The 25,983-nt window shown below is 40.5% G+C and overlaps 1 protein-coding gene across 1 annotated transcript in view; it reads left to right on the top strand.

Annotated features, from left to right (window-relative positions):
• The window catches only part of pof1b (POF1B actin binding protein), a 96,535-nt gene that overhangs the window by 8,496 nt on the left and 62,056 nt on the right, over positions 1-25,983 (top strand). The window contains exons 2-5 of the mRNA XM_078547216.1: positions 13,650-13,736; positions 20,484-20,603; positions 25,025-25,138; positions 25,669-25,812. Of these exons, the coding sequence (XP_078403342.1) occupies positions 13,650-13,736; positions 20,484-20,603; positions 25,025-25,138; positions 25,669-25,812 (465 nt within the window). The remainder of the gene's footprint in view (positions 1-13,649; positions 13,737-20,483; positions 20,604-25,024; positions 25,139-25,668; positions 25,813-25,983) is intronic.

The following is a 25,983-nucleotide window of genomic DNA, read 5'->3' as shown; positions in this document are numbered from 1 at the left end:
GGGCACAGTCTCAGGTTAAAGGGTCGACCATTTAAGACTGAAAATGAGGAGAAATTTCTTCACTCGAGGCATTGTAAATCAGTGGAATTTTCTGCCCCAGAGCGTTTGAATGCTCCAGCGTTGAGCTTATTCAAGACTGGGTTCGAGAGATTTTTGGTGGTGCGGAATCAATGGATATGGGGAGTGGGCAGGAAAGGGGAGTTGAGGCAGAAGATCAATCATAATTGTATTGAATGGCGGGGCAAGCTCAAGTGGCCATGAGCTCCTATTTCTTATGTTTAGGGAAGGCAAGCTACAAGTTTTCGAATGAGTACTTTGAAAGTTGGTGATGCTGTAAGGTCCATATTAGGGACAACCAGCTGCACAATATATTTAATTGCCAAGTATTACATATGCAGCCATATTGGTATGTTCTGTATCTCAGGTCTGTGCCTTAATTTTCATGTGGCTTAAATTGTCACAAACAGCTGTCAAGACCTTTGTTGGCATACAACACAGGACTTGTATCACCTGTCTTCCTGGATATGTCACCTGGCTTCACAATGAAAACCATAACAACTTAAAGATGAAAAGGATGGGCATAAAACAGCAAAGTGGCACAGAATGCATATTTTGATGTGTGAGAGAAAAGAGGAGAGTTTAAAAAACAAGTAAGTTCATCAATTCCATCCAAATGTGGGAAAGATGACTGGAGAGTGGATTGAAAATACTGTGTAAAGCAATGGTGTTAATCACAGGAGAGAAAGAACAGTCAGAGTGTACATGTACAGTCAGGAGAGATTTAATTTTAGTTTGTGAATATGTTGATTGAAGACAACTTGGTCTTTAATTGATTATTAGCCACGTAAATTATTTAGTTAAGTTTTTTCAGATTGAAGAGCAATAGCTAGAATTTACAGCAAAAACCAAATCTGAGCTGCTATTATATATCAGGCAACTCAGGATGTCAATTCTGAGAGGATAACTTCTTAGTTCTTTCAGCATCTCCCATTTTACTTGGGGTCTCCACAATACTGGTTGCTCGTCCTTCTCCATCTCCTCTTTTCAGCCACCCATTCCTCTTCCAACCCCGCTGCATTTAAGTCTCTCACCACCGCATCTTTCCAACTGGCCCTAGGCCTTCCCCTCCTCCTCCATCCTGGCAGTCCCGTCTCCCTCACTCGCCTCACAACATTTCCCCTCTCTCTCCACAACAGAAGGCCATACTATTTCAATCACTTCTCAGCTACTTTCTTTGATTTTCCTACAATCTTCACCGACCCCTGACGTGCTGGTCCCTCATTTTGTCCTTTCTGACTACTCCACACACCTATCTCGGGTCCTTAGTTAGAGTGGAATAATAATCCCTGTAATGTTGAAGTGAGGGATTTTAGCCTTTGAGTCTCAAGGTGTGGAATGGTTCCTAAAATGTATTGCAGCATGGAGTCATTTTTAAATGCCCTTGTGAAGAAGAGTTCTGATAGAATCATAGAATGATTACAGCGCAGAAGGTGGCCATTCAGCCTGTCATGTCCATGCCAGCTCTCTGCAAGATCACCTCAGCTAGTCCCACTCCCTTGCTATTTCACTGCAATTTTTTTCTCTTCAGATAATTATCCATTTTTCTTTTGTAAGCCACGATTAAATCTGCCTCCACCACACTCCCTGGCAGTGCATTCCAGATTCTAACAACTCGTTGTGTAAAAATAAGTTTTTTTCCCCATGACGCCTTTGGTTCTTTTGCCATGGTGAAGGTGAAAGTTCTCAGGGAAAGGATTAAATAGCCTACATAAACTGGAATATCACCAGGCCATCCAGCAGCTGCGCAGTGCAGTATTGGAAAATATATTGGTGATTATTAAGGACTCCCTTGATCAAATTAGTGAAATGCGAACTTGGAAAGTCCTCTCTTTCACTTGGGGAGGAGGAAGTTTACAGGTTTGCATGCTGAAAGCCAGGAAACTGCTTCCAATTTCCTGGTTGCCATATGAACAGGAATAGAGCATTCACTCTTGTAGTTGTTTAATCATTTAACTAGATCAGGTTGGTCAGTACCTCAACCTCATTTACCCATCTTGCTCATTATCCTTTGATAAAAATCTAATGATTTCAACTTGCATAATTTCAATTGGCCCAATCTCCAGTGTTGTGCAGTAAAGAGTTCCAGATTTCCCCTACCCTGTCTGAAAAAGTGTTTGATCATTTCACCCCTGTGTACACTCTATCCAAGGCCCCAGAGACTGTAATCAGATTATAACCTCAGTTATTCAGCCCCTTCGCCTATCCATCTCAGCCCTCGTGTTGGGATTTTTCTGCCTAATGATTTTGTTTCTAATTGTGAATCAAAGCTGAGAGAATTCTCAATGAAGCCTCAAACATCCAATTGCAGAGAAGTTTGCATAAACATGAATGGCTAACCTAGGTTGAGCAAAAAATGAAATGGTATAACTCGAGATGGAAATTGGAGGATCCTGGGAATAGGCGATGAATGCACTTCCATCAGTACCACAAGCAGGTATACTGGCCTGAGCCTGACTGGAATTGTAGAACAGCTCACATCTCTTGGCCTCGCTCTAGAAAAGTGTCATAAAGTCACTGTGCTGACATTTTGAAGAGCTTTTAAAGTCTCTACTGGTTTCATACCTGCTGCTCACAGACACCCAAATGAAGCAGATTGCTTTAGAAGAGTGCAGCTGCTCAGCTTTCTCTGTCACCGAGAACGAGGCAACCGTACAAATTGGAGTTCCTCACAGGTTAGAAAAATATTCTGAACAAATGCTGTGTGCAATGTTTTCTTTAACAGTGAAATGCTGTCATATCTCTTAAAGCATTTAACTCAGTTTGGCGCAAATACCATTTTGGTCCGACCGTTCTGAATCAAAATTGTAACCAGGACTCAATCATTCTTTGAGGCCGAGTCTGCTAAAATGCAGGCATGTTTGGAAACTTGGCCAAATATGGAAAAGGAGATCCCATATCTTCGTTCTCCTGAAAGACCCATTTAAACCTGTCTTGCATTTTGTTAACTAGTGATGTAAACAGCATGGAGATCATTAGGTCTTGCAACTTAACGTTGCATTTTGTTGTCTGGCTTGTCAGCTCAGATGAGGGAACCTCAATGATTCAGAAGTATTTAGGGGACATCATGCTGAACCAATGTGAGTTCCTGAGAAGAGAATTATTCTAAGGCAATTCATTAAAGACTTCCTTGACATGATTTCATGATGAAAAATTGTGGTTAGGATCATATGCATGTTCTTTATGGCCTCCTTCAGTGATTCCAGGCTGAGCTCAGAGCAAGTATGGTTACCCTTTCAACATTTCCTTTTCCAAAGTCCAAAATCATTTCCAGCCTGCCTTGAATGTCATAGGGAGGGACAGATCCAAATGGTACTGCTGTTTCAACCATGAAACCAAAGCCAAAATAAATATTAATCCTCTTTGTTCTTGACTTGTTGGTTGTTTACAGAGGGTAGCAAGGGCTCAGAAGGTGCAGAATCACCATGAATGACTTGGTAGTGACCGAGCTGGTTGAGTTTTGAGGGACATATCTTCAGACTGGGCCTGCAACAGATGGTGAGCAAACCAACAAGAGGGGAAAAAAAGCACCATCACTCGCCCTTGCTAATCTGTGTTGCAGATGCATCTGCCCATAACAGTATTGGTTGAGTGACAACCACACAATACATGTGGAGATGAATTCCTGTCCCCACACTGAGGACACCTTCCATCATGTTGTCTGGTAAATAGATTAAGAACAAATCTAGCAGCTCAAAGCTGGGCATCCATGAGGCACTGTGGGCCATCATCAGCAAAATTGTATTTGATCACAATCTGTAACCTCATGGCCTGGCATATCCCTCATTGTACTATTACCATCAAGACAGGGATCAACCCTGGTTCAATGAAGAGTGGCGAAGAGCATGCCAGGAGCAGCACCAGAAATACCTAAAAATGAAGCTTTAGACAGGACTTCTTCTGGAGCTCTCTGTCTGAAGGAAGGTCTAACCCACAGTGCCACAACTGCCACCGTGGGTAGAAAAAGGAGGCAGGTCCTGAATCTGCCCCGGCTGGGACAGTGATCAGACCCCATGCTATTGGAACCAATCTGATCCACTTGGGCTGTCCAGCCAACAAAGCCAGCCAGCTGCCAAGGATTCTGAGTTGCTGTGGCAGCATACAAAATCCAGGGGGGGATGGGGAGCTCCCGGGATTGGGGAGGAGGTGGGAGACCTTGGAGAGGGTCCCTAATTGGGAAAAGAGGGTCCTTGAGGGATATGCCCTGGCCTTTCACACCTGATGCCTGAACAGGATAACCTGCCAGACTTAACCCTCATTCTTGACCTCCTGCTGACCTCAGAATTAGGATGGCAAGTGGCCTCCATTGGGAGCAAGGGTGGACGAACTGTCCTATGCCTCGCCTGCTGTCCATAAAATTTCAGATGGATCGAGGCAGGGCAGGTAGGCAGGGAGAAGGCCACCCAGGAAATTTTACGGGCACCTCCACCAGCAAATGCTCTGCAGGGGGCCTGTAAAATTGTGTCTCTGGAGATTTGGTGATGTAACATTTCACCCACGTGTTATTCAATCACCTGACACAGCTCGAGCTGCTTAATCACAGTACATTTGATCACATGACACTTGCCCACTCTTTGCAAATGATATTGCATTTATATTAATTGAGTCCTGGTATCACCAAGCACCGAATAAAATATTTAATGTTTACCGTGGTGATGAGTAGCATAATTTACAAATCAACACAAAAGAAAGATTTAAGGATAAGTAATACTTAAAGAAGAAATACTTATGTGAAATTTGGACAGTATTGACTGCAATGAGAAAAAGCAAGACAATTCCAATGACACCTGGAACAAAACACGTTATACAATGCACATCAAAGGCTGAAGTGAACACTCTCGCTCTGTTTTGTATTTTGCTCCATCTCCCTCCTCATTGAGTACTTCTCTCATCTTCCCTCCCCACTTTGTATTGCTCCCTGTGCAGAGGACAGTGTTTGTTTGCTGCAGGATTTTCCAATTGGGGTGTCTCAGCTCATGAAGCTCTGTGCAGGGAGCATGCATTTTCTGCATTTTCCATGCTAAGTGCACAAAAATCTGAAAGGAGTTTAAGCCTTGAGGATACGAGAGTTATTTTAATCTGGTTCTGGGATGGCATGGGGTAGGGTGGATGGACGGGATCCCCCAGTGAACTGTGAAGTTTTAAATATATTTGTAATTTAAAAGTAATTGTAAACTTCTGTCCCTAGTTAACAAGTGCAGCTCCATAATGTTGGTGACACTATTTCCTCAAAGCCAGAATGCTGTGGCCTCTAGACCCGCTGCAGAGCTGAGCACATAATCCAGGCTAACCCTTCAGTGCTGCACTGAGAAATGCTATATTATGGGTAATAGTCCTTTTTATATATGGAATATTAATCCAAACACAAACTGACAACTCAGCAGCTATTTAAGACCTTCTTCAAATCCCATCTCTTTGACCAAACTTTGTCATTCCTCTAAATAACCCCAACTTTGGCAACAATTTTTGTTTGATTACTTCTGTACTGCACTTTGAGATATTTAAGTACACTAAAGAAATGCAAGCTGCAGTTGCACTGTTCAGCTTATAAGTGTTAGCTTGGTTGGAAGCACTTTCTTGCCTGAGGCAGGAGAGTGTTGTGCAAGACCTACTCCTTTAGCACTTTCAAACTGAGACTTCAGTGCAGCACTGAAGAAGTGCTACATTGTCAAAGGTACCGTCTTTCAGTTGGGTGGTTAAATGGAGGCTGCATCTGCCTATTCAAGTGGATGTAAAAGATCCCATTGATTCTTTTCACCTCTGCTGTCTTAACTAATATTCATTATTCAACCAACGCCACCAAAACAGATTAATTTGTCATTCTTCTAGCTCCTGTGCACAATTGGGCTGCAAAACCACATATTTGCCTACAAAACAGCAATGATTATACCTCAAAAATAATTAATTAGCTGTCAAGCACTTTTGATATGCTGAACATGTGAAAGGAATTGCATAAATGCAAATAATTTCATCATGCTCCATTATTGTATTTAAGGAGACAACTGTTGCAACTTGTTTAGCCTACATTTATTATAAGAACAAATTAACTCGACTTCCTCTGAACACTGTTCAATTCCATTATAAATCTATATAATATTGAGTACATTGAACTTTATATACAGTGTTGAAATGAAGTTAAAAGACTTTACTGTATTCCCAACCCAGTAACTCAAACAGGAGGTGCCTTGAAACATCACTTAAAATGGCCACAGGGTCAAATATTTGGCTATAATTTACCCAATATAAATCTTAGGCTTTCACTAAAACAAGGCTGGTGGGATGCCACCAATACTTGTACGTCTCTGGAATGTTGTTACACAAGGCATCCAGTCTAACTCGGGACTAAGGTGATGTTTCTTTCTGGTGCAGGATGTTCAGAAAGAATTCAGGCGATCTCCAAACACAAAAGGTTCAAATGTTAACTGGGGGAACAATGTCTTGGATGAACCCAGTTGCACAGCAGTATTGCAAGTGCAAGGCCCCATCAAGGTATGGACAATTGCACAGTAATATGTATTATTAACAACCTTTTTATATGTGGGATATAGGAAGAGAAAGATCAGGATGATTATGACTATTCATTGAAAATAGTCAGCCAGTTTGAAGCCATTCTCAGCAAGCTAATCATGTTGGGATACATGTGAATTATATTGCCCTAACCTTTGTTTGGAGTTATCAATAAGGGCAAATTTTAAATACCATCTGCAATTTTAAGCACTTTATCTTCTGAACAATATTGACCTGTTTCCCCACACAGCAGTAGATATGTGAAATAGATCTCCAGGTAAAGGTAGTTCATGTTTTACCAGTTAACACTTCTAAAATAAAGGGAGCTGGATAAAGAGCAGTGTTAAGAATGGGATGGAGAATTGAAATGATATTTGGAAGTTAAGATGATCCAAGCTCTTTGTGAAATCTGTTGGTTCCCAAGTTTGTTGGTGCCATGGAAGTGTTGCACTAAGGAAAGCAATTGGTTTAGAAAGTATAACATAGTATGGAAGGTTTGGTATATATCCTGTTGTTTTCTTGATTCACCATTAGGGAGATGGGAAGAAGCGTTCTGGAAGCTTCCACAACTAATCTAGTTGGCAATTTATGTGCAACATAATTGAATACTTATCAAGTATATTACTTTTCTAAATAGATTAAATGCATGGGGAAATGATGGAGCACTTTGCACATGGTCTGTAAACGGAGTGGTCTTTTTACTTTCCTTCATTGTTACCTCCTGTTCAACCACAGTTGATTTCCTGATATCATGACAACTTTAATTGTTAATTAGTTTTAATGATTTTATTGTTGAATGGCTGACTAAATTCCCATCTGTCAGCTCTGTAGTAATGGTGGAGCTGATATTTCATATTATACTTGATAAATGTTCAAGTATGCCACATGTAAATTGCCAACTAGTTTAGTACTTGAAAGTTACTGGTAAAATCAGTGTAGGATTCTCCCTAATTGTTACAACTGTATACAGAATTAGTCTGAAAGATCCAGAACTCCTTTTGATCTCCTTGGAAACACTCAGCCATATGTATAACTCTATACATATGTAACTCTGGATGCGTTTTCTCAAATTGTGACTTGTTAAAGTTCTAACTGGTCTATTGGTATTTCACAGAAGTTGATATCTATTGAGATCTCCATTTCATACCAAGTTACAATGCTGTGGTTTTTATGCCATGGGTTGCATTGTTTGATGGTGTATGATCAGCTGGGATGATCTCATCCTTGCAGAATACCAGCCCTACTGTCTTCTCTTTGCAGCATTTAGCTGTCTCTCAAATCTGCTCACACTCTAGTCACCCTTCCTTCCTGTCAACCTGTTCCAGCAGTTGACCACCCTATGTGCAAAGAAAATCTCAGCCCAAGACAATAGACTGTTTTGAATGGATCTCCTTGCATGGATTTAGGAGAACATGCTTATCAATTACCAGCAATATTCCCTGAAACCACATATTAGTGAAAATGATGGGCTCCATATCAAACCTCAAACAACCACTGCCATCAATTAACATCGGAAGTAGGAACATAGGAGCAGGAGTAGGCCATTCAGTCCCTCGAGCCTGCTCCATCATTCAACTGGATCATGGCCGATTGTCTACCTTAATGCCACTTTCCTGTGCTATCCCCATATCCCTTGTATCTAGAAATCTATCAGTCTCTGTCTTTAACATACTCAATGACTGAGCTTCCACCGCCCTCTGGGATAGAGAATTCCAAAGATTCACTACCCCCTGAGTGAAGAAATTCCCCCTTGTCTCAGTCCTAAATGGGTACCTAAGCATGTTTCCTGTACTACCAGTCATGATAGCCACATCATCAATTGCTTGTTTCACTGGTTTGAGAAGACACTACATATGACAGAACTACATGCTACACCATCTAAATCAGTAGAAAATATACCAGACACCTGTCAGGTATGATTATTTATTCAATGGGCAAGCCCTTTTTCTCCTAATTTGCTCTGGTCTTCCTTCCCTGAAGCTGTTAATTCATGCTGATGTACAGTTACAAAGGGTCAATGGCCTTATACTTCCTCGCCCAATTGGAGACTCTTCATGTGTAATCCTGGACAGTTATTTTCTGTAGGCAATTGGCACATTGCAGTTAAACCCAATCCTACCAGCTCCAAAGAAGAGTCATATGGACTTGAAACGTTAACCCTGCTTCTCCTCTCCACAGATGCTGACAGACTTGCTGAGTTTTATCAGCATTTTCTGTTTTCATTTCAGATTTCCAGTATCCGCAGTATTTAGCTTTTATCAATCCTACCAGTTCTTGCCCGATTTCTACACAAGCATATTTTCAAGCATGGGTGAATATTTAACCATCAAGTAGGGTTGCCTCCTCTGGTTGAACACATTCAATCTGGGACAGTCAATCATATGACACTTGATCACTGGAATTTCCAAACCTGGTTCACTTCAGTGAAATACTCTAAATGGGGAAGGGTGGAACTAAAATGGGCAGGAGACGGTGAGAGCTTCTCTGTTGGAACTGGCACAGGACATTTCATCATAGCTGATCCCTCAGGGTGTTTTTCAGACATCTTCCCTTACTCTTGAATCATTCTATAAATTGCCAAGACTGAAATGAGGTGATTGCTTTCAACATGTTCTTTGTTTCCCCTTTTAAGTTTTTTTTTGTTCTGATGGATGCTCGGGGACATTAGCTTACAAAATTAATTTGATGAAGACAGACAAGCCCTTTTGAGATCCATAAGTTTCTTTTTACAGTAGGAACAAGTTTGTTTTAAAAAACCTGAACTTTCTCCACAAGTGAAAGCTAGCTAACTGCCCTCTAATTATATACAGTGCACAATTATGATTTTCACACAGTTCCAGCTACCCCTGCAGGTTATATTTCGGAAAAAGGCACTGCTTTTTTCTTAACCTCTCTTTCTTTCTTCAGAGTCCCATGCCCATGGGTGCTTCACCACTGGAGGCGTGGAAAGCTATGTTCTAAGCAGTGGGGTAGGACAAACTGAGGAAATTCTAGCAGGACATTGCAGAGATGAAAGAGAGACTGCCTCAAGTGCTAGAAAGACAGCCAGGATGGTGTGGGTGGGAATGGAGTGTAGAGGCCATGGAGCCACTCGTAACCTCTGAGCACACAGTTAGTTTTCACTCCAGTTTCCCAATAGTAGTGTCCAGGAGACTCCTGGGTAATTTAGGAGAGTTGATAAGTCTGTCAAAATAGTAAGTACGTGATCACACTACAGATAGATAGGGTGGTTCTTCCTCTTAGTTGTTAGTTACCAAATATCATTTAATAGATCCAATCTTTAAAAAAACTGGGGTTCTTTTAGTATTCAAGTGATGGTAAACTCTTGGGCTGCTGTGAAAAATTATTTTTTACAACAAAATGTTAATTTTGTTAATTAACATTAACAAAAATGTTAATTTCGGGATGAAATATAATTTACACTTTAAACATATTGGGTCATTTAACAATATTAAGAGGTAATGCATTCCATTTCCTAATTGTTTCATTTATCTTTAATGCCTTATCCTGTCACTTACCCTAAATTTACATCATTATGGGCTATATTTAAATCTGTATTTTGCTAACAATTAAATTTCTGAATCTTCCTCCCAATTTAAAACCAGTAAATTGGGAGTCCGTGTTTGGTGATGGTTGGGGGTTTAGAGAGTCAAGAGAACTGACAAATTTTCAGATGTCCACCAATCATTAGTCCAATTTTTTTCCACTGCTGATTGGCTATTAGAGTTAAATAATTAAATTATTGGTTTGTGGAATGTCTAATTGTCAATGCTTTCTTTTTTGGAAACAAAGCTGGAGATTACATTTTTAAAAATATGCATTTTAACATTTACATAGCAAGAATTGGATGTAAGGGTCATGGAGGTGGGTCGGTGTGAACCACACCTACAGAATACTTTTCTCGTGGGTTGCCAGAAGCAGAACCCAGAAGATCAAGGATCAATTCCTGGAGTCTCCCAAGCAACCCAGAAAGATTGGGCAATCTTACTACTGAGAGCAGGAAGCCTGGATGATTTTTCACCTAGGCACCTTTGCTGCGGACTAGCTGAAATAAGCTAACCCAGCACAGACCAGGATTCAAACCAAGTCTTCTCAGTATGGTTAAGCCATATACGGGCTTTACTAACCAAGCCATCAAATGAATTCCCAATGACAAACCCAACATGATTACTGTTATTTTGATGTTTATGCATTATGACTTGCATTAGAACTGTCAGATCTTCTACTTTCTTGACTTACCCCCGTACTTCTTTGTCTTTTTAATCTTTCTTACACCCAGTCCACTTTACCATCTCCCTGGAAATTTATTGTGTTCGATTTATCCCTCGGACATATGATCCCTTTTTCCCTTCCACTTATTGCTCCATTTTGTTTTAATTTATTATCCTTGAAAGTTCTGGTCTGATCTGCAATCAGCAGTTTTATTTTCAGCATCAGTATTTCACTGCTATTTTGTTGCCAATGTGGGGCACCTATGGGAGTCTGTTGTTAAACAATGCAGTGAATGTTCCTCCATTATGCCTGCTGAGCTCCAAATTTGACATTGCTCAAGTGTTAAAATCAAGATTCACTATGCAATCAATGTTTGCAGCTTATGCTTCTCCAAGTCTTCAAAACTACGGGATTCTTTTACCTTCCTCAATCTTTCCTCCCTTTTGTAGTCTTCAGGCTTTTAGAACCAAAGATTTCTATTGCCAATCATGACAGCCTGATTTATCTTGACTTCACTTCACTGTTTTCATTCTTAGTAATATCTTGTACAGTAACCTTAGTTTCTCAAATTTGGTCAATGGGTCTTTTTGAGTCTGTCAAATTATGTGCTTTTCTTGCTAGATCCTGTACATTATGATTGTCTTCTCATTGAAATATTATAGAAATTAAGGCAATTTGGTCCATTGCTCTTCAGCTGGAGCTACCTATATCATAGTAGTCAGGCCTTGTTGCTGCTCTCCGCAGGATTTGGGCCAGTTCCACTCTTCCACTCATGATAACTCTCTTGCTCCTTCTCCAACAGACATGGCTTCAGCTTTTGTTACAGCCAACTTTATATTCAGCCCTTTGTGAGGAAAGTAACTTTAATTGCGTGCAAAGAAACTAAAGATGACTACATTATAAGTGGATGTCTCTTTATTTGCAGATAGGCTGGCTGCTGTGAATTAGAAGCTGTCTAGCCAGTTTTCTGTTCCAACTAGGTGTGGAATTCAGCAAATACCTGTGTTTTTAAAACAGCTAGTGACATGATAAGTGTTTCTTTTTAAATAGGAAGACAGGTGTTTGCATGAGAAGCATTACAAATGCACTTGGGTGTCACCAGTGAGTTACATATATTGGCCTCTGGAATCTTGGTGCAGATCCAACCTAGACTGATGGGATAAAAGTTTCCTCTAATATACTATAATATAAAAGCAAAGTATTGCAGATGCTGGAAATCTGAAATAAAAACGGAAAACACTGGAAGGACTCGGCAGGTCTGGCAGCATCTGTGGAGAGAGAAACCGGGTTAACGTTTCGAGTGTGTCTAACTCTTCTTCAGAGTCTTCTCTGTTTTGTTGGGTGTAAGAATGGTCCTACCTGAAGTGAACCTTCTCAATCCAGTTCCTAGTGAGCATGGTCCCACGGTATAAAGCTATTCTTAAAGTAACAATCCACACAGACTACACATTATATATAAGACATGGAAATGGATGGAGTTTTGCAGTTGCAGCTGAAGGCTTTTGCTGTGATAGAATGAATTTAAAAATTGCAAGGTATTGAGCACATCTAAGAAGCTGCTAATGAACTAATGCACTAAGTAACATAGAAAAGAAGTGCATTCTTAAAGAAAATTATAAATAATCACTTTGTAACATTGGATAGAGGTAATTTGCTAGAAAAAGCACAGTATAAGATGTGAGAAGTGGGCTCCATCTTTCCTCAGAGCTGCAATGATCCCTGCAAAGCATCCAATGTCAATTTTATTTGTATGCTTTTTAGTCTACTTAAAAAGCACAAACCATCGAATGAGTGAAATAGTTTTTCGGTTAAGTCTAATACACTTGAATCATCTAAGGATGTGCTTCCTACAGTTTGTAATCAGTAGCAATAATCTGGCTGAGGTGTAAGGCCTCAGTTAGAAGTTGAATCTTTGTGGTTTAAACTACAAGCAAGTTAATTGTAATATTGCTAACCAGATTGTTTAACAGTACCCTTGCTAAATTATTAAAGCACTTTAAACCGCATATGAATGCTAGTATAATTGGCAATGGCATAATTTATAATTGTTTTGTGTTGAAAATGTTGCTTTGATCTTTTGCCAAGCGAATTGAGAGTTTCTTAATCTAATGTGTCCTATTAGGGATGATTCAGAGCTCCCTAAACACAAACTGACTAAATAATCACATTGTACATTTGCTGACTGCATGGTTTGAGTGTTGAAACGCTGAAGAATTCTTTCCTCTGCACCTCTGTTGTAGGGCTGCCACTTGAATTGGGTGTAAACTCTTGTGACATTTTTTCATAGTTGACTGCAAGAGAAAACCTCATCCGCTATACCTGTTTTTTCAATCAAGAGCCACCCCGCTGCTCCATAATGTTTCCAATAATCAGTAAACTTGTAAAATAATCCTTCTATGTGATATGGATAAATATTGTAAACATGCACCATTTCCATCATGCACTGTTCCTGATTGAGAGGCAGGTGACCTGTTGTTAGGGTTCTGCCATTCTTGTAACAGCCATTTAAAAATGCACGAGAATGAGAGGAGTTTTACTGTCACCTATTCCCCTCCCCTCCTCCCCCCCAGTTCCCTCACTCATGTCCAGTCTAACATTGAATTGGTTAAATTGGGAGCCACAAGTGTTAAGTATTAGGCTGAAAGTCCATGGTAATGGGCCACCTATGTTCACATGTACTTGATCCTTTTATATCTTGGCTGTAGGTTGTTTTGATAATATATGCTGCACATGATTTCAAGAAAATGCGACACCTTACTCACTTAAAGATAGCCATAAAATTGTACAGAATAGGACGCTGCCACGGTGAACTAGAAAATGTTAATGAACAACAATCTTTTTGACTTGGGTCTAACACGTATATTTTTGTGTAGGATGGTCAGCCACAATTTCAACGGGTAAATGATGTCACTTATGAACAGAGCAGCGTGCAGCAAGTTGGGCTGCCAAGCCCCACAGAGGTATGAATAATCAGTTTTACGAGCATGTCCAGACAGAATCTGTTATTATCTTGACAATTTCATTTTGCTATATAAATTTATAAATAGTAGAGTGGCAGCCTTAATCCTAGTTCAATTAATGATAGTCGTGTGTGACAATGAAATAAAGTTTAATCTATAAACTATGTTTATTTGTTTAAGTTTTTGTTGAATCTACTGAGTAGTGTCATGTTCCAGTATATTATGAACTTTCAGTCAATACTTTAAAAATTTGAACACAGCCTATTAAAATGGCTGCTGCACACCATGTGACATTTGACATTTTGAGCTCCAGTCCTGAGTCTCAAGTAAATACCTAATTAAACATGGACATTTACAGCCATCCAGGGAATTCACACATCCCTTTGTTTAAGAATGAACCATCAACAAAAGAACTAAAGCATTCCAGCTGGCTTGTCTTTCTGTTTTACCATGGACAAAAGAACTCTGTGTGTTAGATGAATATGAATGGATCCCATCGCCCTTCCATTGTATTATAAAGGTACCTCATCCAAACCAGACTGGGTGAATTTCAAGGTATCAAATAATAACACAGGATGTGTAATCCTATTAGGTTGTTTTGATAATGTATGCTGCATGTGATATCAAGAAAATGCGACATCTTAAAGATAGCCATAAAATTGTACAGAATAGGATAAGGTACCTTTTATAATACAATGGAAGGTTGATGGGAACCATTCATATTCATCTAACAAACACAGTTCTTTTGTCCTGGCAGCACTCCTATTTGGAAAAAGGACTTCTAAATTGGACAGGACACATGGTGAGGAAGCCATTTTGTTGCCTGCCTTTAAAAGAACAGCAAGAAGCTGTTCTGCAGAGTTCCATCAGAAACCCATCAAACCAGCAGCAAGTCATCTAAGCAACCAAGGTAATAACATACGTACCTTGAAAGTGGGAGAAGGACAACACCCTCACCCCCTGCCCCCCAACCTGTTCTAACTTCGAGTTCACCTGAGAACCGACCTCCTAGAAATTCGATACAGGAAACCTTGCAGCTCACTGAGGATCCCCTGTTTTACAAAGCCTTCACTTCAGCTAAAGCATCAATTTCATCTAAGAAACTACAGACCTGCCATGAATGAGACTGAGACAATCAAAAATTGTAATTGTATTATTTTACCTTCATCTGTATCTAACCTTTGTGTGCGTGATATTATGTGTGAGTGAGACGTGTTTTTTTTTTTAACCACCCAGTATGATAATAAATAACCTTTATTTTAAACTCACAAAAAGCTTGCTGTTGGACTTATTTAATTGGGACAATCACTCTGTTGATAAGAAAAAACACCCTCCTTACAGACAAGCATATTGATCATGAGGAATAAATTAGGAAGATATAAATCTGTCTCTGACAAAATTGGGTGCTGCAGTCTGGGATAAAATCCATTGCAAATGAGCCAAATCCGACTTTAAAGGAATTGGAAATACAGGGGGAAAAGTAACAGAGCCCAAATTGCTGAAACAAGAAACAAAAGTGATTTACAATATTAAGCTTTGTGAGCACTAACAATATAAAATAAGATGGCTACTTTTGATGGGAAAGCATTTCTGCAAGGGGAGGACTTATTTGGCCAAAATTAACATCCCTAAACATGGAACAGCTAAAAGCCACAGCTAAGCATGCAGAACCTAGTATACATAATAAAGCACGAAGACCCAAGGTACTAAAATGCTGGCTGAGCATCTCAACCTCACTCCAGATTGGGAATAGGTAGAAGATGCAGAACCTGAAATGGGCTGGGTTACGTTAGCCAAAATTCGCAAAGAGCGAAGGTTGGAGTGAAGCCCAGGAGAAAAGGGAGCCAAGGGAATTCCAAGAAAGAGAGAACGAGCATGTTTCCCTGCTAGAAAAGCTTGAGAGAGAGTTACAAGCACAGAAAGATCAGGAATTGAGACAGATTGCAGCAGCTAGGGAGAACCTGACTTTACCTAGTGGTAATTTAAATGCCCTTAGCCCAGAGACATGTTTTGATTCCTAAAGTATTCCCAATTTGTCCCTAGGTTTGAAGAGGAAGATGTGAGAACTTCCTTTAAAGCCTTCAAGAAACTGGCAGCCCAGTTACAATGGCCAGCCAAGTTTTGGACATTTCTGATACAAGCTCAGCTAGTAGGAAAAGCCCATGAGGTTTATTCCATGTTGTCTGCTGAGAGTTTTGCTAGATATGATAAGACAAAGGCTGCTGTTCTCATTGCCTGTGCTTGCACTGGAGATATACTGCTAACAATTCTGGAACTCCTGTAAAAAGCTCACATAGGCTTTCCTAGAATTTGAGAGGACTAAACAGCTAGCATTTGACTGGTGGGTATGTGCTCTTTTTAAAAAAACAAAAAATGACTGCATCTTTGAAGGGTTAAGAGAGAGAATACTACTCAGAGGAGTTTAAAATTTATCTCTTAAACTTACATAGAGGAATAAAGAGTTTCTAGAGCCAGAGATGCAGCCATCATGGCTGGCCACTATGATTTAACCCATAAACTTCTAAACAAAAGTAAATTTGGACCTCATAACTCCTACCAACAAGGGAGAGGTAAGAAGATAGATAGAATATAGATTGACCCCAGAGTAAAAGATAGTAGGGAAGACAGTGCTAAACAATCCCCAACTTTAAAAATGAAGAACCTGGAAAGTAAATCAGTAGGAACATAGAATTAACCACAACACCATCACAGGATCAGGTTCAAAACATAAATCTACCTGAACCCAACAGTTCAATTTCCAGGACAACTGACGATAAGGTACCAAGGGAGAACCCAGACAGCTCACAGGAAGTTAAATATAATACTCCTCACACCATCACCCTAGAAATAAAGATCATCAGTGAATCAGAACCTAAATTATTAGACACCTGGTTTGTGGAAGCAGCCAAGAAAGTATTAAAAGCCCTGCAAGCAATCTAACAAAATAATAAGTTGACATGTTACAAGCTTCAAAACAGAATCCAGCATTGTGAAACCTGACTCCTCCCTAGGATTCAGCATGGAGTTTGAACCTTCCCAACTGCTAACTGCTTTGAGAATCAAATGTCTAGTAGAGTCACTATTCCCAAAGCCTTGTGTACTGATATTAATAAACATTCACCAGATAACACGTAACTGAGGATTTAAAAAGGGAATGCGACAGAGAAACTGTAGCAGTATCAGATTACTGCATGTGAATGTCCGATTGTGTGAAGAAGTGAATGTGTACATTGTTCTTTTGCTTCACAAGAAAACCATGTTTTTAAAAAAAAGTCATCACAGATTCCATTTTTTCCCCTGTGCGTTGGGGAGTGTCATGTTTCAGTATATTATGACCTTTCAGGCAATACTTTAATAGTCTGTCTGTGTTAAATTTTTTAAAGTAGCTGCTGTAAACCATGTGACCTTTAGCATTTTGAGCTCCAGACTGTACTCAGTCTCAAGCAAATGCCTAATTAAGTGTGGACATTCAAAGCCATCAGGGAATTCACACATCCCTTTGTTTAAGGATGGACTGTCAACAAAAGAACTATAGCATTCCATCTGGCTTGTCTTTCTCGTTCACCATAGACAAAAGAAACATTGAAACTCTGTGTTATATGATTGTGAATGGATCTTATTGGCCTCCCATTACATTATGTTGCTCCCTCATCCAAACTAGACTAGGTGAATTCAAGTTCCCAAATGACAACACAGCATGTGTCATCAACTCTCCATCCCTTTTTGGAAAAAGGACTTTGAACTTGTACAACTCATGACAAGGAGACCAATTTGTTGTCTGTCTTTTAAAATAACACCAAGAAGCTAATCTGCAGACTGATTTCCATCAGAAAGCCATTGAACCAGCTACAAGCTGTCTAAGCAACCAAAGTAATAAACAGCAATACTTGATAGTAGGGAAAGGATTCCGCATCTGCCAACCCCCCCCACCCCCGCCCCCCCCCCACCACAACCTGTTCCTCTGTTTTACAAGACTTTCACTTCAGCTAAAGTGTCAATTTTATCTAAGAAACTATAGGCCTGCCATGAACGAGACTGAGACAATCATAAACTGTAATTGTAATGTTTTACCTTCATCTATATCTAATCTTAATGTGTCTGAAATGGGTGAGTTTTTTTAACCATTCGGGGCAGGTATATGATAATAAATCACCTTCTTTATTTTTAACTTTCAAAAAGTTTGCTGCTGGAATTATTTAATTAGGACAATCACTCTGAGTGTAAGGAAACACCCATCCACCCCTGTCCTTACATTCAAACATATTGATCATGGGGAGTTAAAAAGGAACACAAATTCTGCCCCTTACAGGAGGTAATTCCTATTGCGGTATAATCTCTACAATAACAACTTGTAATTATGCAATGCCTAGAAGTATCCCACCATTCTTTACAGGAGCATTGTAAAAAAAAAAATATGATACTGAGCTGCACAAGGAGCTATCAGGGCAAATGACCAAAAGCTTGATTAAGGAGATAGACTTTAAGGACTGGTTCCGAGGGAAAAAAGAGAGGTAGAGAGGCAGGGAGATTTAGGGAGGAAATTCCACAACTTTAGGGTTTTGACAGTTGAGTGGTAGAGTGATTAAAATCGGGCATGTTCAAGAGGCCAGAATTAAAAGAACTTAGATGTCTGAGGATTGTGGGGCTGGAGGAAAGGAGGGCTGAGGCCATGGAGCATTTGAAAAACGAAGACAAGTTTAAAAGTGAGCTGTTGATTAAACCGGAGCCAGCGCAGGTCAGTGAGCACAGAGGTGATGGATCATTGGAATTTAGTGAGAGTTAGGACGCGGGTAGCATCGTTTTGGATGATCTCAAGTTTACAGGGTTAAACATCAGCCAGTCTTATGGAGGTGGACATATGGTATGGATAGGTGGTTGGAAATTCATCTTAGGGTCATGAATGACAGCAAGGTTGCAAACAACAGTTGTAGATCTTCAATTCTGCTGAAGCGACTGGCTGTTCTGCACTATTATGCCATGATGAGTAACCTCAGGTTGTGAGCCACAACTTCCAAGAGCAGAGTTTTATGGGGCAGCGTGCATTTTACCCACTGGGGGAGTATGTGCTTTGTCTGCACGCATTAAGCGTTGCTTCCCAGTGAATGCTCAGAAGAGAGAATGGGTGATAATGTTGCTTTCTCATAACATGAAAAAGACTAGCGACTAATACATCTCTTGGAAGAATCTCATGCTGATGGGCTTTTAATGCTATTAGGTGTCTGTTTAGTGCTTGAATCCAGGATTATATTACTATTTCCATCTCAAATGCAAACTCAAATGTTTTCCATTGGCAAGAAAGCATATAAGCACTTGTGATTTTCTTAAAATTCCAACAGCCTGTTCAGTTGTTTGGAGATCATGGAGGGGAGAGGGGATGGATTTTATGCAGAGGGAGTGGCCCTGCCCCTCCAGCTTAAAAGTTGGTGGTGAGCTAAATTCCACTTGGTGGGTTGCGCCGCAGCAATTTAACAGCTGTTGTGTTGTTAATTGCCTTGGAGTGGGACTTCCGCCACCAATCTTGGAGCAATTCTTGCCTCTTGGAACTGCCAACCAATCAAATGGCTGGCAGCAGTCCCAGCTATGCCACTGGGACAGAAGGCAGCCCTCAATGCATAGGAGCCATGGAGCCAGACATAGAGGTAAGTCTGGAGTTTCGCCAGAGCCAGGCTGGTAGACCCCAGAAAGGGAGTGGGGGCTGAGTTCTGCAGGACAGTGTGTGGGGGGGTGGGTTTGAACATGCAGTAGCGGAGGGGAGTTACCTTGGGGGAGGAGACCTCCATTGGGTGGCCTAACATAAATAAGCTGAAAAATTTGGGACATTTTATTACATTAAAGGCATCTTATAAATGAAAGTTGTTGTTTGTTGAAATGCAGGTGTTTAATGGTTATTTTCAGTGGAGCTTGATAGAGAAATCTGTCCAAAGCAGTATCTTCAGTTGAATGGGACTTTCATTTCTTCATCTGACATGAATTGGATACAGTGAAACTCGCTGCAGCAAGGTCCCTTTAGAAACTGATAGATGTCTCAGAAGTTCTGCTCTATTAGTAGGATACACTGTATAAAAGATACTCTGTTGTATTATTATTTTTGTTAAACTAATTTTCCATAATGTGATTGATCATCAGGATTCAATTACTTTAAGAACTTTACTGACTGTGCGTATTTCATAAATCAAAATCCCTGGTGTCGCAGCAGACATTGGATATCTCACCATGTGAATTCACACTGCTGCTTACTCTCATTGGGAGAATGCCAGAGGATGCATAATACTGTATGCCCACACAGAAAAAATGATAAATTTTAATTGATTAAAAATTTATGTTTATAAATAATGTGACTTCCAAACAAAATGTTAAAACCATTACGTTAATTATTTTGGAGCCATTGTTATACTTTTTATATTATTGTGAAAGTACATGTGTGTAAAAGCCTGAGAAGAAGCATTCTATCAATTGAAGCTTATCCCTCCACTATGTATGTAATCATTGTACAGGCCATGGGTTAACATATTAGTTGTCAATGCTTTAAAACACCCCGAAGACATGAAAGACACAATATAAATGGAAATTCTCTTTCCTTTGCTTTTCTTTTTTTTCCCCTCACAGTAATTTGTTTTAATTGGGTGACATGTTATGGTGTGTGCGTGTCTGGGTCGCTGAAGCCTTGCTTGCTGCGCTTTGGAGCGGAGGTAGTTTTAGTTCCTCACATTAAAATCTGGACTAAACTGCCATTTGTTTGTGGTACAGGTGCAGAACAGACAGCATCAATATATATTGGCTCAAAACATGAAAGGATTACACATCCCCAAAGATTCTCAAGTAGTTGTGCATCAAACCTATGTGACATTTGATCCGACTACTATGCAGGTATGAGTTGTTACAATATGATTGTTCAGTTTGTAACCACATCAGGTTAAAACCTATTAATATCTTTACCTTCTCCTGGAAATTGAAGATGTAATACAATAGCAGAATTAGTTTCAATAAATGTCATTTTCATTCACTTGCATCTTTTGTAATAACATTGAATCATTAGATTAGTTTATTTGTAGCCATTGTTCGGCATGATTGATCTATTTAACCTTGTACTTCTAATTGTTTGTATTCATTCTGAAGTCTCTGGATTGACTGAGCTTCTGTTGCTGTCTCCAGTAAGATTAAGTCAGTTCATCTTTTCACCAACCAACTCATGCCTCCATCAAGACTCAAGATTTTGGCGTTTTTTTGTTATTGAAATGAAGGATGAATGAAAGCCCTTTTGAGTGGATAAAATCTATTTGTATACAAAGAGCAATATCCAATGATTGCAGTCAAGATTGCAAGAGTAAATGCTCCTTAATATACTTTAAAAAAAATTTCAGTACCAGAGTGACTCTGTTTTTACTATGAATATGCCATAAATGCTTTGAAAATCTTTGACCATAAAATATATAGGGTCGGATTTTCACTTCCGAGGTGGATAGCTCCTCGAGTCAGGAAATTTCCCAGCTCAGTGCACCGCCTTGGGGGGAAAAAGTGCCCCATATAGTGTGATTTTCACTCCGGGTTGTGGAATGGAGTTGGACGCACCACTGTCGGACGCAGCCTGGAGACGGCTACAGGGGCTTCAAGTGTTGAGTCGGGCTGGTCAAAAGACCTGCCTTGGTCCTCTGGGACTTTTTCCAAGTTGTTTCATTAAATATTAGGCCCTCTAGTCCTCAACCAACCGCCTCAAACCCCACCCATCCCACAATCCCCATCCATGCCAACTCATGCTAACCCATGCCCCCACACACCCTGAATGGCTCCTCATACCTTCCATGCCAACCCATGCCATGCACCTATCCTTGTGGTCCTTTATAACCCCAATGCCAACTTAGTGCCAACTTATGGCAATCCGTGCTCCCAAACCACTGCCCTTCTCTGTTACAAGCTCCATGCCAACTCACCCAGTATCCACCATAGGCAGATCTTAGAAGCCTTGCCGAGATGAAATAAAATAAAGTTCTAAATATCTGTAAGAGTTCGCTATATATAAAAAACAGTCCCATTCATGAAAGCCCATTCAATACACTTAAATCCCCTCAAGTACATATTCCCTTATAAAAACAAACATTTGTATTCATAGCCCTACATAAAAGACAGAAAATCATTTAATAATCTCTTTGAGCTGTCAATCAACCTGTGAACTAACAGTCCCCCCATTGTAGGTTGTGGAAAGCAGTCGAGCAGTAATAATGCTATAATGCTAGCACTTAGGCTTTTGTCAACAAACAGCTCATGGAACTACTGGAACATTTTATTTTGCTGCCACAGAATCAGGCAGGCAGGATATTTTTAATTTTAAAAGGGCAGAGAATTTAAATAACATGACAGCTTGACAGTTCTACATACCTTATCTGCCCTTCAAGAGCATTTATGTCTCCATCATAAGGTTCACTAATGTAATTTAGGGAAGGAAGTCTTCTGTCCTTACCTGGTCTGGTCTATGTGATTCCAGATCCACAGCAATGTAGTTGACTCCTAAATGCCCTGTGAAATGGTCTAGCAAGCTACTCAATTATATCAAACCGCTAGAAAGTCAATAAAGAATTAAATTGGACGGACCACCCAGCATTGACCTAGGCACCGGAAATGACAATGGAAAATTCAGCTTTGTCGACCCTGCAAAGTCCTCCTTAATAATATCTGGAGGCTTGTGCCAACATTGGGAGAACTATCTCACAGGGAACCATCAAGTGGGAAAACCATACTTGACCTCATCCTCATCAGCCTGCCTGCCACAAATCCATCTGTCCATGACAGTAGGAGTGACCACAGCACAGTCCATGTAGAGATGAAGTCCCATCTTCACATTGAGGATACCCTCCATCATGTTGTGTGGCACTCCCACGGCGCTAAATGGGATAGATTTTGAACAGATCTAGCAACTCAAGACAGGGCAACCATGAGGTGCTGTGGGCCATCAGCAGCAGCAGAATTGTACTCAACCACAATCTGTAACCTGATGTCCCGGCATATCCCCCACTCTACCACTACCACCAAGCTAGGGATCAACCTTGGTTCAATGAAGAGTGCAGGAGGGCATGCCAGGAGCAGCATCAGGCATACCTGAAACTTGGGTGTCAACCTGGTGAAACTACAACACAGGACTACTTGCATGCCAAACAGCATAAGCAGCAAGTGATAGACAGAGCTAAGCGAGTCCACAACCAACGGGTCAGATCTAAGCTCTACAGTCCTGCCACATCCAGTTGTGAATGGTGGTGGACAATTAAACAACTCACTGGAGGAGGAGGCTCCACAAATATCCCCATCCTCAATGATAGAGGACCCCAGCACATCAGTGCAAAAGATAAGGCTGGAGCATTTGCAATGGGAATCGAGAAACTCTCCACTGGTTAGAGACATATCTAGCACAAAGGAAGATGGTTGTGGTTGTTGGTCAATCATCTCAGTTCCAGGACATCACTGCAGGTGTTCCTCAGGGCAGTGTCCTAGGCCCAACCATCTTCAGCCGTTTCATCAATAACCTTCCTTCCATCATAAGGTCAGAAGTGGGGATGTTTGCTGATGATTGCACAATGTTCAGCACCATTTGTGACTCCTCAGATACTGAAGCAGTACATGTCCAAATACGGCAAGACATGAACGATATCCAGGCTGACAAGTGGCAAGTACCATTCGTGCCACACAAGTGTCAGTCAATGGCCATGTCCAACAAGAGAGAATCCAACCATTGCCCCTTGACATTCAATGACATTCCCATCACTGAATTCCCCACTATCCACACCCTGGGGGTTACCATTGACCAGAAACTGAACTGGACTCGCCACATAAATACTGTGCCTACAAGAGCAGGTCAGAGGCTAGGAAGCCTGACTCCCCAATGCCTGTCCACCATCTACAAGGCAGGAGTGTGATGGAATACTCTCCACTTGCCTGAGTGCAGCTCCCACAACACTTAAGAAGTTTAACACCATCCAGAACAAAGCAGCCCACTTGATTGGCACCCCATCCACAAACATTCACTCCCTCCACCACTGATGCACATTGGCAGCAGTGTGTACCATCCACAAGATGCACTGCAGGAACTCACCAAGGCTCCTTAGACAGCACCTTCAAAACCCAAGACTGCTACCATCTAGAAGGACAAGGACAGCAGACACATGGGAACACCACCACCTAGAATTTCCCCTTCTGCCATTCACTATCCTCGCTTGGAAATATATTGCCATTCCTTCACTGTCGCTGGGTCAATATCCAGGAACTCCATTCCTAACAGCACTGTGAGTGTACCTATGCCACATGGACTGCAATGGTTCAAGAAGACAGCTCACCACTACCTTCTCAAGGGTAATTAGGGATGGGAATTAATGCTGGGCTGTCCAGCAATGCCCACATCCTGTGAATGACTAAAAAATGTTGTGGAACACACACTGCTGGTTGAAGCCATTCCTGGAGCGAAAATCAAGTCTGCTTGTCCTGTGCACAGAGTTTAAAGGCCCCAGTCAATTTGTTATTTGTGCCTGTGCACTTCACGTCTGCTGCCTTCCCCTACCAACGAAAATGGGATCTGCCAGAAATGGGGGCGAGATTTCTGGATCCGGGTCCCATCTGCCATTAGATCCCACTAAAATCCAGCCCTTAGTCTCCTTTTCTGCAATAATTTTATAGACGTTTATAGTCCATCAATAGACCATAGTAATCAGAACCTGTGCATTGAGAACATTTTGTTCAATGGATTAATAGCACATATAGTTCCTATCTTCAACTTTCAGCATCTCAAACTCTGAAAACTGATATGCCTGATATGGGGTACCTCACTAAAAGTGTGTTTCATTGGATTTCATTTCTACCCTCAGTGCTGAGATGGTAACTTGGCAGAGTGGATCACCTGTATGTTGTAGAACCTACTGGGTAAATCCAGCAGATTTTAAAATTGGAAGGGAATCGCCTCTGTCAGATGTTACCATGCAGCTGGTGAAGGTTAAAATTACCCTCGTTAGATATAAAAACTTGAGGAGGTTCAACTTTTTTTCTCATCTATGCTGTATTGAACCAGGAGGAGTTCAATGCCAACACTGGGTGCTAGAAATGGGGAAAATTGTCAGCAACCATATCTCTAAAAGTTCAGCATGATAAAAATTCCCTCAAAGTTTTTTGAACAAGTTAATGATAAAGATTGAATTTGAAATTTTCAATAATAGTGATGTCAAGAGGTGGATGTTGTCTGTAATGGCAAGGTTTGAGTTTTAAAGCCATCCTGGGATGATGTCAAGCTGAATTGGTACTTGTTCCTGTTATAGGTACATAACAACAGAAAGGATCTCCAATGGTGTCAGAATGCAGGATACTCACAGACTAACTGGGATGTCGGATACAATCAAGACTATATAAACAATGTTCAGAGTCCTGTACAGGTACAAGTGATGACATTGATTTCACGTATTTTTTTAATATTGCAGTTTTCACACAAGTTGGTGAGAATCTTAGACTATTTTATCATATTGCAATTGAAGATAAAGAGTTATCGTGACTCTCATTGGTTATCTCAGTATTTACATGACTGAAGTGTGCTGGCTGCAAATTATCAGCAATGATTGGAATTTAGGGTTATAGGTAGCTGAGTAGGTGCACTGTTTAATAATAGTAGAGCTGATTTTACAGGATTTTCAAACTCTTCACCAAATGTGATGAATGTTATTTATGCTTTGTTTTGAAATGAGAGAGCATGTTTACTTGAAGGTAAGAGTTTCAAATAGAATAAAATTATTTTATTGAAAACTTGAAGGTTTGAACAACCATTAACTTGAAGATCAAAATTAAAATCCAGTAAACGAATGGGAAAATTATAAAATTGATTTATGCAATGGCTACTAGCTTGACATCTGTCTGGAGATGTTTGGGGATGGGGAATTCAAGTCCTAACTAATGTTTGTTTATGTTGCAGATTGTAAGCTCTCCAAGTGAGCAGAGGAGCACACGAAGCTCTGTCACTTCCCAGGAATATGATGAGACCCGTCTGAGAAGCTCAGGGGGCTCACAAGCTCAGAGTCCTGTACCAGCCAGAGTGCAAAGTCCTGTACCAGCCAGAGTGCAGAGTCCTCGACCAGCCCAGGTACTATGCTTAAATAGAAATCAGCAATTGTAAGTAATCTGTTTGGCATTGCTGTATATTGAAAAAGACTATGTTAAACTGTTGCTGTTCATTCCAAAAAGAAGTTTTCTATTTTTTTTAAAAAACCTGAAACCAAATGAGAGGTTC

Source organism: Cetorhinus maximus, chromosome 8 (assembly GCF_964194155.1).
Source record: "Cetorhinus maximus chromosome 8, sCetMax3.hap1.1, whole genome shotgun sequence".
NCBI lineage: Eukaryota > Metazoa > Chordata > Chondrichthyes > Lamniformes > Cetorhinidae > Cetorhinus > Cetorhinus maximus.
Note: the sequence above shows the minus strand (reverse complement) of the source record. Positions and strands in the feature narration are given on the sequence as shown.